General features: G+C 45.1%; 1 protein-coding gene across 1 annotated transcript in view; it reads right to left on the bottom strand.

The window, feature by feature from the left end:
* Positions 1-34: 34 nt before the first annotated feature.
* Positions 35-12563, bottom strand: part of ube2ql1 (ubiquitin conjugating enzyme E2 QL1) — a 13935-nt gene continuing 1406 nt past the window's right edge. The window contains exons 2-3 of the mRNA XM_083767618.1: positions 12144-12563; positions 35-768 (exon numbers count right to left, since the gene is read on the bottom strand). The exon at positions 12144-12563 is cut by the window's right edge and continues 524 nt beyond it. Coding sequence (XP_083623744.1) covers positions 637-768; positions 12144-12563 — 552 coding nt within the window. The 3' untranslated portion in view covers positions 35-636. The remainder of the gene's footprint in view (positions 769-12143) is intronic.

Here is a 12563-nt window from a genome sequence, read left to right as displayed (position 1 = left end):
GTCAGAGTGGTGTGTGTGTTGGGGGGGGGGGGGGGTCTTGTCCATTCAGTAGTCTTTCATGTGGGCCCAGAGAAGTCCCACGCGTGGTGCCTCGTGTCCCTTTGCACGTGCGCGTGTGTTTACATGCACCTGAAACCAATCCCAGTAACCGACACTCCGAGGCACGCACTCTCGGCGGGGCAGGTTGTCTCGGCGATGCACGCACGCACACACAAAACACACACACACACACAGACACACACACACACACACCTCCCTCTCGAGACTCTGCAACTCCTGCTGAGGTTTCCCCGCGGGGGGTAAATCTCTCAGGGAGAGATGAGAGAGGTCGGGGGGGATGAAACGAGAAGCGTCGCTTCTTCTTGGAGGACGAGTGACGATGACAGGCGAATGTTCACTCTTCAAAGAGTTCTTTTTTTTCTCCCTCTTCTTTTCATTTCGTTATAGGTGACATGAGAAAGAAAAAAAATAAAAAAGAAAGGAAAACAAAAACGAAAAGCACCCTTGGGTGAAACGTAAGGGGGTGATGAGTTGAGTTATAGCGTGACATGTTTTCCGCGTCGGGGGTATATAGCCGGGCCGTGTCCGGCTAGGCCCCCGGGGGGGGGGGGGGGGGGGGTGTCTGAATCCGGACCCTCAGCCGTCTGACACCGGAGGAGACACCCAGCCGTACTTCTCGTGGGTCTTAACCAGGGACTTGAAGGTGGCCTCCGCCTCCTTGCGGCTGAATGCCTTCTTGGACTTCCCTGCTTTTCTACAAATTCGTCCCTGTGCAGAGAGAGAGAGAGAGAGAGAGAGAGAGAGAGAGAGAGAGAGAGGAAGAGAATGAGATAGATGTTATGACACATTGCTGGTTGACCAATACAAACTGCCATAGCCTCTGGCTGAAACCCCCCCCATTAGGAAATGGTCTTAGCGAGAATTGCTAAAATAGCCTATGAACAAGTTAGCTCACAGTGCGTTGCACAATGACCTCTTTTTTTCCCTCCTGTGGACCAAGATTTGATAAATGCTTGTGGCCTGCAGTGAGGCCTTTTAGAGCAATATTCTCTGTCCACAGGAGAACGCATGTTGAGCTGAGGAGCGCTTTGGATACGGTGTCCATAGCACTTGCACACAGCGTGAACACTGTTGGAACCTATCAATCATTGCGATGCTAGCAATGATTCAATGTCGGGTTGTCACATACAATCAGGAGGGTCAAACTGACCGGTGCTCTTTTCCAAACGTTTAGCTGTTTTTCCAGCTTGAAGCGTCCAGGCCGGTCAGCACTGGGACGGGACGCGCACCAGCACGTCTTCACCATTATGAATGGTGGTCTTCTGGTTCCACTGAAAAATAGGCCATTAATTTTTCCCATAGATTTACAAAAAGATTGTAAGAATGCCCATACCCTATAGGTGGGGGTTGGCGAAAGTGGCCTTTGTCTGTGGAGTTTGCGTGTTCTCCCGGTGTTCCCTATACGTCTAATAACGAGCGACATGTCGGTCTTGCGACCTTCCTCAGGCTTGAGGAAGGTTGCAAGACCGAAACATTGCTCGTTATTCATCTAAATATAAGCTCTTGAACCAGCAAGTGGCTTTGATTCTAGGCTTAAAATAATTGATATACATATCTTTGTAAATCTCTATGGGAAAAAACGAATGGAAAGCAGAAAGCCACACCCACTGCTATGCTATACAGTCAATGAAAAGTGACAATGTACCCTTCCATCACGAGGCAGGAGGTAAATGAGTGTGAACTCTGTAACAACCTATTACATCAGTAAATGAAGAATGCAGCTATATGTGATTATTACACGGCTTGGTTGAATGCTCGATTCTGATTGGGCATTCACAGCATTTTACGGTCTGTTATGTCTTAATAACTAAAACAAAAGAAAATGCCTATGGGTTCGCGTGGCTACTCAGTAACAGACCTCTGCTATGAATAACAGGCCGGTAGAAATTGGCTCATTTGCAACACCTGTGGCGAGAGAAATTGGCTCATTCGCAACACCCGTGGTGTAATGCACTGTTACCTTTAGTGGAAGCAATAAAATAATCTTTTATCAATTTCTTTATTAACTACATGAACCTATAGTGTCCCTATTCTGGAACAAACCTTTGGTAAAAACAGTAAAAGAACAGATTTGCTGTAGAGAAGAAACGGTAGGTGGTCTAGTACAGAGCCCTGAAGGACTGCGATCAATTAAAGAGTTGTTTAAAGTGGTTTCAAGATATCCTGGCTAATAAGCCAGACCGTTGTGTGATATTAGTCTGGCTTATTAGCCAGGCTAGTTTCAAGACCCCTCCACCGCACATCAGGGTCCTACATCAGGCCTGTCAGGGTTTAGTTCTCAATAATGACCGCCTCACAGTTCACATAAATGAACATATATTTACTCTTGTGACTGCAGGAGCCAAAAACATCGCATCCGGAACACTATAGTTTTCTGATAATATGCAAGGTGAAAGTCACCTTCTCTTCTTCACACACTGGACTTCATAGTACAAAACAAAGACACACAAAGCTAATAAAGGTGTGGGCGTGGTCACCTTTGTGTGACAATAAAGGGCCTTGCAAACGGGGAGCGAGGAACGCACACGTTGTTGCCTGGATCAACGACTGGTCTGCTACAGGTCTGCTCAAGAGGGGCGCGACAACGCAAGCGTAAAAGAAAAAGCTAAACCGAATCCAGGTCTGGTGGTGAGTTGCGGGCGTGTGCACGAAACGAGCGCGCGTGCAACAAATTCACGGGACCACGCTCACGTAAATACGCTTGCGTTGTCGCACCGCCACTTCTCCGAGCAAAAATGCAGGCCTCGTTGAAAATGAACTATAGGCGCGTTTTGCAAGGCCCTTTAAGCTACTTGTTCTCATGCTGCCAGCAGCATCAGATGGCGCCCAGACTCCAGGGCAAGACAGCTGGAAGGATGAACCAGACAGATTTGTTAACCCAATTTGATCCGAGATCAGATTCTAAAAATGTCTTCTAAATCCTGACAGTTTTCTGAAAAAGCTATGTTTCTATGTCAGTCGTTCTTCGAATTTTCAAAAATAACAGACCTACAAGCTCGTAGCGCGCCACTCGGTGGCGATGCTATGAGCTTGTAGATCTGCTGTCTCCAGACGTCCTAGGAATTATCCCATGGTGTACCCAGGACGTCTGTAGGCTACACGTCTTAGCAAAAAAAAAAAAACATCAATTTCTTTGAGAGAGAAATCGGATTGGCAATTTGGCACCCCAGGTCACTATTTTGAAAGAATGGAAGGGCACACAAACTGAGAGAATTATTGATACGCGTGCCCGTCACACGGAACCATGACAAACATGCGATTCACGGGTGAATAGCGCTGCTTGACTTAAAACGTAAATCTGTATTTCTGTACTAGTATTTTAGAGGCCAATTGCTTGCAAAGAGAAGGGCACACACACACACACACGCCAAACAGGCTGGCTATAGCAGACTATATCAGCAGACGCCGGTAAACCAATTGTCTGTCACTCACACTTCAACCACATTAAACAGTATAATCCCCTAAATTAGGCTCTTGTAATGTGTATGTGGCTGAACATCTGCGTTCAAAAGAAGTGTTCACACACAAATGGAGATTAAAAAGCCTCGCTTTGCATTACTGCAGTGGGCTGCTGTGACTGCCTAATATACTAGTGCACGCTGCTGTAGAAAGGCACCACTGTATCTTCAACAATCTCTGTGCGAGAGCAGTTTTAGGCCTATACTGCCAAAAAAAAAGGAAATGTCGGCACCTCACAAGGCCTGCAGAAGCATCATTTTAGGTCTTGTGGTATTATAGGTCCTCCCAATCATTATATTATATACTTTGGGTACCCCATGGCTTTGTACTTCGTCCTTTTTGGCTCCTTTTTTAAATCTACACCAAATCTACAAGCTCCCAAGACAACGCTTCACATTGCAGCGCATTGGGAGCTTTTAAATTTAAATTGGCTTTTCACCAAATGTTCACCCCAGAATAGGGATGCTAGGGTTCATGAGGTTAAAACTCAAACTAATGAGACTCCTCTAGGTTGTGTGGGAACCCCTCCAGGCAGCGGGGACCACTATACTGTTGTTCCACAAGTTGACACAGCTGTCTTAATGATCCATTTCCCATGTTTTGTCTTTTATAATATAATATAATATATTTTATAATATATATCTTTTTAATATTTTGTTGTGTTTCTTCCTAGTTTTAAAACTGTGTTCCTTTCATTTTTTATAAAAGGAGCTCTAGTCTAGAATTTGGTGCGTTTCCTGTTGTCCGTTACCTGTTTTACTCCAAGGTATATGAAAAATAAATTTAAAAACAAGGTCGGTAAAGTCACCAACGTCATTATGTCATTCCAGACGGCAGATTCATCGCACCATAGGAGGAGCCAAACTACACCCGGAAGTTCGGTGGAATGCATTGGAGTCAACGAGAGCCCAGTGACCAGTGAACAGACACTAACAAACTATTTCTGAATGACTGAGACCTTCGTAAAGTAATCGCTTCTGGAAAATAAAAGAAGACATATAACACATCATTCTGATGTGTTGCTTTCCGGTGTATACACTGTGTAATTTTATGGAGGTACATTAAGGCCTATTCATAGTTTGGATTTTCGGTGGTGAGGTGGAGCTAGGCGGAGCTCAGCTCCGGAACCTCCCTCCTGCGTTCTGGTACATGCAGAAGGGCTACAATATACAATATGTCTCTATATTCATTCTCAAGTCAACTAGGCTTCTTCCTGGTCATAGCTACTTCTATTTCCAGGACGATTCCAAAATAAAACATGGGTTGAATGATCACATTGCAAGTACAAAACAAAAACACGCTTATTTTGAAATGTGTGCCCGCTTTAAGAAGAAATAGGTGGCTAATGGAACCCCCTTGATACATTGTCAAGTGTTATGAGTGACTGCGCGTAACTAAAACAACTCTCAGTCTCCCTCGACTTTTGCATCCGTTGTCGTTCGTTGCACATATACTTATATGTACATATACTTCTATGAAGCAATAGTTGAACTGCTACTTGGAGTTTAGCCTTGTGGACAGCATGCGTTGTTGTTTTCAAAACAAATGGTGAGTTTAGTTGATTCTTATGAACAGAACTGACTGGTATCATTGCCATCTTTGTGAAATCTTGCAAAGACACCCGGCTTTACAGCATGGCTCAGAACCGAATAGCCTATCTGATTGCTTTGGTGGGCCCGAAAAAAGAAAAAAAAAACAGAATTAAGTAGCGACGTTGTCCCGAAATAAAAAAGACTACAGAATGAAGTAGTAGTAGCAGTGGAGTTGTCATCGGAGGAGGAAGGAGGAGGACAACAACTACAACGCGCAGGTATTTAGCATTGCGTATACGGTTCTGATGCCACCATAACCTGTATTTGATGCAGTATCTAATGTTATACTGTAGTAATCTCATTTGTGCCGCTGTGCCAACGGAACTGCAAATGCCTACTAGCTGCCTGTAGTGTGTTCTTACGGCCGGTACGTGGGTCCCTGTGGACTGCAAATGTGCCTACTTCTATATGCCTACTCTATTGTGTTCTGACGGGCGAGCGGGTCACTGGCCGTTGGTTGTGTTAAAAAAGGTCAAAAAGATAATAATATTAATAATAAAAAGTGGTTTGCAGATTGCAGGAGGCGGAGCTATCTCTCTGCATGGAGTTGTTGTGGAGGATTCTAGAGACGCCTGTGCCTAGAGAAAGCGTTGGTGTCGGGTGACAGACGCACGCACGCCCGTGTGTGTGTGTGTGTGTCCTAGTCATGGCATATCCATGACGTCAGCGGCGTCTCTTCCTTCTGTAACGTTCCTTGTTTTACTCCAGTTCCAGCTGTCTGTCATTCTCCTCCGGCCAATTAGCCTGTGCTAATTGTTAATCGTGTTCGCATGTGGCCTGTTTGTACCAGCCAATCATGTTGATCGCCCATTACATTCACATGTGGCAGTGTGTCTTGCTAGCTCTTATGTCTTTAATAGCCCTGTCTCTGTCAGTATATCTGTTGATGTATTAGCCTGTTTCCGGAAGCACTTTGTGCCAGCTCTCAGCCCGTTGTCGAGTAAACTCCTTTTTGCCCCACAATTCCTGTCTGCTCATTACTGCACTAGTGTCCAGCTGTCTGCTCATTACTGCACTAGTGTCCAGCTGTCTGCTCATTACTGCACTAGTGTCCAGCTGTCTGCTCATTACTGCACTAGTGTCCAGCTGCTCATTACTGCACTAGTGTCCAGCTGCTCATTACTGCACTAGTGTCCAGCTGCTCATTACTGCACTAGTGTCCAGCTGCTCATTACTGCACTAGTGTCCAGCTGTCTGCTCATTACTGCACTAGTGTCCAGCTGTCTGCTCATTACTGCACTAGTGTCCAGCTGCTCATTACTGCACTAGTGTCCAGCTGTCTGCTCATTACTGCACTAGTGTCCAGCTGTCTGCTCATTACTGCACTAGTGTCCAGCTGCTCATTACTGCACTAGTGTCCAGCTGTCTGCTCATTACTGCACTAGTGTCCAGCTGCTCATTACTGCACTAGTGTCCAGCTGTCTGCTCATTACTGCACTAGTGTCCAGCTGTCTGCTCATTACTGCACTAGTGTCCAGCTGTCTGCTCATTACTGCACTAGTGTCCAGCTTCTGAGTCCTGACAGTTCAACCAGTTCACATTCTCTTTTTAGGCCCCTTCGTTCCAGATGACCCACCACCACCAATATGTCCGACTAACCCGATTCGTTAATTTGTTACTACTTCTGTACGCCGCCCGTCTCTGTGTGTGCTTCTCAGGAATGTTTATGGTAATTGTCTGCCCCCATTCTGTCTTGAGTGTTATAATATTACAACACAAGGTTTCAATACTGTCCGCCTGCCACAATAGAAAGGACTTGTGGGCCTTAAATGGAGAGGAGGTGACACTGTAATACTGAGCGAGCTGGTGAGCAGGGTTACAGTTTCCATCCCTGTAACAACTTTGGCCTAATTTCAGCGTGGCATCTAGTGACGCTAACCCTAGTCCTGGTTTCTAATCTCTCCGTTTTTCACGGGCAGTTAAACAATGCGCACGCATGCACACACACACACACACACACACACACACACACACACACACACACACACACACACACACCCACACTACCACAATGGAAAGCAATCGCTTACATAGGCCCTTCCCACTAATTTTGCTAGTCAATTACAATGTCAAGTCACCCGTGCGATCATGTGGAAGTAATTCGGAGGGGATTTATCCCCCCAAAAATCATGTTTTTGCAACAAGTGGTTACATGTTTTGCATTTGCGGTGCCCCCTATGGATGAAAATGGAATTGCTTTTGGCTCTGTATTGATGCCCACGACATGTGATTCAAATTTGGGGTGGATCGCATTTTCCCATTCGTGTCAATGGGGAAATTTAATGCTCAAATAAATTAATATCAATGAAACTATACAACATTTCTCTTAGCAATGAGCAAGCACACCATTCCCGAAGAAGCCGGTCAATATTGAGATATGGCTCGAGTGCATACCGTCAAAACTGTGGGAGGAGTAGCGAATCCAAAAAATCTGGAACAATCTGGGACTGCGTAATGATCTATTCTAGACTAGTAGACCACTGGTTCTCAACGTGAGGCCTGGTAGGGGTCCTTTTGAGAATCACTGCACTAAAAACATAGATCCTGAAATCAAGCCCACAAAATGTTGCAGAGAAACCCTGCACTGCACCCATCAAAACAAAATATGATAAAAAATGATAATATAGACAACCACAATGATAATTGAAAACCCTCCAACCCTCGATAATATCACTATGTTGTGTCATTGAGATGAAATGAATACATCACACATTATCTCCATAGATATGTCATGTAATATCTGTGATTGATTATCTCTGCATATCTTCACATTCTGCCATATGGTTGCTGTCACCATCTCAAAATGGCTGCTGCCATCTTGAAAATGGATTACTATGGTTGATTGATGTCATTTAGAGTTGAACATCATGCCTCCATTAGATGAGTGGCTCTGAACAGGATGTACCACTATAAGCCACACAAGTACACACTGTTTTATTTGGACTTAATTTTATATGGGAGGAGACTTGCACGCAGTAAGATCCAGAGTGTGTAGCTTCTACAAAATCCTGTGATTGGACAATGGGCTTTAATTAGCACCAACGTTCTTTTGGTGGAGAATTGTGAGACAGCAAGGTGTAACTACTAACACACACGGGCACACACACACACACATGGGATGAATGTGTGCTCAAGGCATATATGTCAGTGTTTATCTATCTCAGCTAAGCGCTTCGCTCATTGAAGAGGGACACACTTGTGTAAAGTGGCTGCTGGGTAATCTTGTGAATGGAGATCAGTCAATGGGCGGGGAGGGGAACCCAGTGCATGTTGGGACTTGGGAAGCAGCTCTGGGCTGGCTGGGGCTTGCGTAATGTCAGTCTGACATGTACGTGGTTAGTGTGTGTGTGTGTGTGTGTGTGTGTGTGGGGGGGGGGGGATAGGGTAAACATACTAGGATCAATGTCGTGACAATAATATGGCCCTCAGGACAGTACTGTACATGGTTGGGGTTAGCGTGTGTGTGTGTGTGCGTGTGCGTGTGTGAGACCATTTAAGGCTTCTGCGCATGTTAACCGTTTAAATGCTGCTGTCCAGTCAGCACAGCTGCATTGCACAAGATGACTTGTCTTAATAAATCAAAACACAGAGGGACACACAAAGAGATAAAAATCCATATTATTTAAATCCTTATGTAATGCCACTAGATGACAAACGTTTCAGCTATCCAGCCTTCATCAGTTCTAAAAATCTGTCACCTTGACAGATTTATCAAACCAGAGTGTCAGAGGCAGAGCGTGGTGGTGGAGATACAGTACCTTTTTTTTCAAGATTACTTGATACATATGGTTCTAACCTTGTTGTCTATTTTGACAGATGCCTATGCATACTACAGATATATACAGTATCTGTGTAAATCAAAAGAAAAAAGAAAATGCAAACCAACATGTTGGTTTATTTATTCAGATTCAGTTATTTTCCTTTATTTTGGCTTGACCACAAATGCTATATGAATGTTATTCAGATAGCATGTTGTTTAGAGTCTATGTAAGACTTCTTTCTGTGAAGCACTACGCTGTTTTCTTTGCAGTTTGCACACTACTAAAGTGACCTTTTAGCATTTACCTTGAAGTTTGTTGGCCAGGGTTCATTCCATTTACTCTGATGTCGCACTTGTAAGTCACTCTGGGATGAGAGCGTCTGCTAAACGCCTAAATGCCAGAGTCCTTTAGATGGCAGAGTTTAGGGACACTAGTTTTCAACAGTGGCATGACCACAAGAGTGGTGTTGGTGACGTCTGTCGTTAAGTGCTATCCACTTGAAATGACACCTGATTATTTGCTCTGTCCCTGCATGCAGTGAGAGCAGTCACTAGAGTGTGGTGTGTCAATGTTGAGGCTGCAGTGTTTCTGTTGCTGTTGTCATGGTCATCAGACTGTTTGAACTGCTTAAGCTTAATGTCTAAACATTGATGATAAAAGAACAGGCAAAAGAGATACGGTTTTAGTCTAAGTCTCGGTGGTTCTCAAAGTGGGATCCGGGGACCTCAAGGGAGCCTTGGAGTGTTCCAAAATTAGTTAATGTAGCAATAACAACACTTTAACCCTATTTTCGTCAGCTAGTCGCAGATAGCTGATCTACATGATCTGCGGATCCCGATCTGATCTTCTAGAATTTCACTGAGGTGCGTTTGTGTTTTTTTAACATACATTGCACACACACACATTGTGCACACGGGCGCGCGCACACACACACACACACTGTACGCCGCGTACAGTATGCATGTTCATGTTCGCCCCTACATCTGTGAGCGAGGACACAGGTTTGTTCTCTTTCAGCTCACCTGTTTATCACTCTGCACATCCACTCACACTAAAAATAGAGGCAGCTTCTAAACAAGCCGCCTCCATGTTGACACAGGGAGCCAGTGTGAAAGAACATATCTATATTTACATATTAACATCTATATTTATACTATTCTAAAGCCTCTCTGTTCTATAGAGGCTTGTTTGTCATTTCACAGTGCAGGGGAGACCGGTAAATCAGACAGACAATCAGGGCATGTATGCACAAGCCCTGAATGTGCACACAAACACGTGGCACAGGCGGTTGGAATAACGTGTTCCTTCCACGCGCTACGTCCAACCGGTGAAACCCCCCCCCCCCACCCTGTCATGTGAAAAGAAGCGGCTTGGACTCCTCATGCATCGAAGGAAGATGAGGTCAGTCCGTTGCTCTCCCCAGGTTGGCACAGGAAGTGTAAACCCAGGATTACATTAGATAATTGACACTGGGTGAGAAAATGGGTTACAAAATCGTGGGCAAATTTTTTGAAAAAAGAGACAGGCACAGACACACACACACGCACGCCCACACACACACACACACACACACACACACACACACACACACACACACACACACACAGACAGACATAAACAGGCACACACACACACACACACACACACACACACACACACACACACACACACAATTAATCAATATTGCTTCCATTAGTAAGCTACAGAGAGAAGACGCTGCACTATAATTAGGAAGCACTGCAGAGCAGCAGGCTCATCACCCCAAGCAACACATCTATAAAAACATGGTGTTAGGGAGGTATTTTAGATTGGGATGTACAGTATAAAAGAATATGTATGGTGAAACCATTTTTAAATCGTATCAACTATGAAGTTCGAACAAAATTATCCACACACCGAAAAAACAGACGGGCACAGATCTATGTGGCCATATCATAGGTCAGTGGTTCTCAACCTGTGGGCTGAGGCCCACTGGCGGGCCATGAGGATATTGCAAGTGCGGGCCCCCAAATAATTTCCGAAAACACTAAGATTTTCATGTGAATGTATAACATTAATTCGTTCACAATCGACTGAGAACACTTTTGTGCTTTTCAAGTGCACGGCCCTCATGGTCCAGAAAAGGTTCAGAGAGAGCCACTATCATATAGGTAAACATGTTTCTGTACTCTTGGCCCCCCTCATATCAGATGCACGATGACTCCAGGACAAAAGAGTGACGTTCAGTTACATCATCACATCACTGAGAAACGAAGAAGGGAAAAAAGAACACGTCGGGTCTCTGTGGTGGTGGTGGTGTTTGGGGGGGAGGCTCCGCAGGTTTACATAACACATCATATTTCCTGACATAAGACTGTCATCATAACAGTGACGTCAAAGAAAGGGTCTATGCAGGCGAATAGAACACAGCAGCTTATGCATTATGAGACACAATTCTGGCTGTATAGATCAAATTATAACACCCCAAAGTCAGTGAATTTGCAAATCCATCGGAATGGCATGGCTGCAGCTGGTGCATTGCACTGGGAACATGAAATACAGATTTAACAGGATTACATAATATGGTCAGCTATAGGGCGGCTGGTACCAGCTGACTACATCTATCCATATCAATCCATCTACACCTCCCTCCACGAGATATGATAGGACAAAGGATACGGGTTCTATTAAGGATTTAAGCTGCCCCGCTATAAGGCTTTTGAATAGCTGAATGGTTTCCCTATAAAAATACAATAGACTTTATAGTCTTAGATATTGAGTATGCCTATAGGCTATATACCTATTAGCCTATAATGGTTTGGATGCTGTGGAATTGTATGGCCAAGACTATGTCATTTATGGAAGCCATCATTTCAATCAAATGATGTCACTCTGGTCTGGTGGAACAGATAGATATATTAATACATTGACCTTGTAGCCTATCAAGCTGTATACATGTATTCATTCCATGAAATGGCCGCCGAATTGTCACATAAAAAGTAATATATACCGGTATTAGGACGTTTCCTATATAAGGAGGACCTTGCCTCCAGCATTAAAATATATGCAGCACTCAATTCAGGGCACATCTAGACAAATGCAACTACAATATGCGTAAAGCGGTTATAGCGCATTAATAACGCATGACGCTGACACGGCACGGGTGTCAAATGACACAAACCCCTGTCATTTCAGAGCGTCTCGCGTTTCAAAACATTAATTCACATGCAGGGCTATTGAAATGGGGATTATGAAAGACAACGGAAGCGGCGCCCCGGGCCCTGACACTCACCTGTCCTTTTACGAGGCTTGCGGCAAATTGCCTCATCACGGCTTCCACCGTGTAGGCGCTGGACCACCCGCGGGGGGTCAACAGTTCCATGCATATGGCCCCGCCGTCCAGCACGTAGCCGTTCTCCAGCCGCGGCGTGAGCACGCGCATGAACGGCGGCGAGAAGGGGAAGTTGTCGGGGAAGGAGACGTTGAGCAGGATGAACTCGGTGTTGGTCTCCTTCATGTCCTGCCACAGCGCCGAGTCCTTGTCCACCTGGTGCAACTTGACGTTCCAGTCGAACAGATTGTCGTCCACCAGCTCCACGCTGATGAAGTTGTCGCCGAGTCGCCGGATCTCCTGCAGCTCCTTCATGAGCCGCCGCGTCCGCACCTGGGTGCAGTGCTGCCGGTGCGGCGGAGCGAGCTGCGCCGGTATCGA

Source organism: Protomyctophum parallelum, assembly GCF_964188405.1.
Source record: "Protomyctophum parallelum genome assembly, chromosome: 1".
NCBI lineage: Eukaryota > Metazoa > Chordata > Actinopteri > Myctophiformes > Myctophidae > Protomyctophum > Protomyctophum parallelum.
Note: the sequence above shows the minus strand (reverse complement) of the source record. Positions and strands in the feature narration are given on the sequence as shown.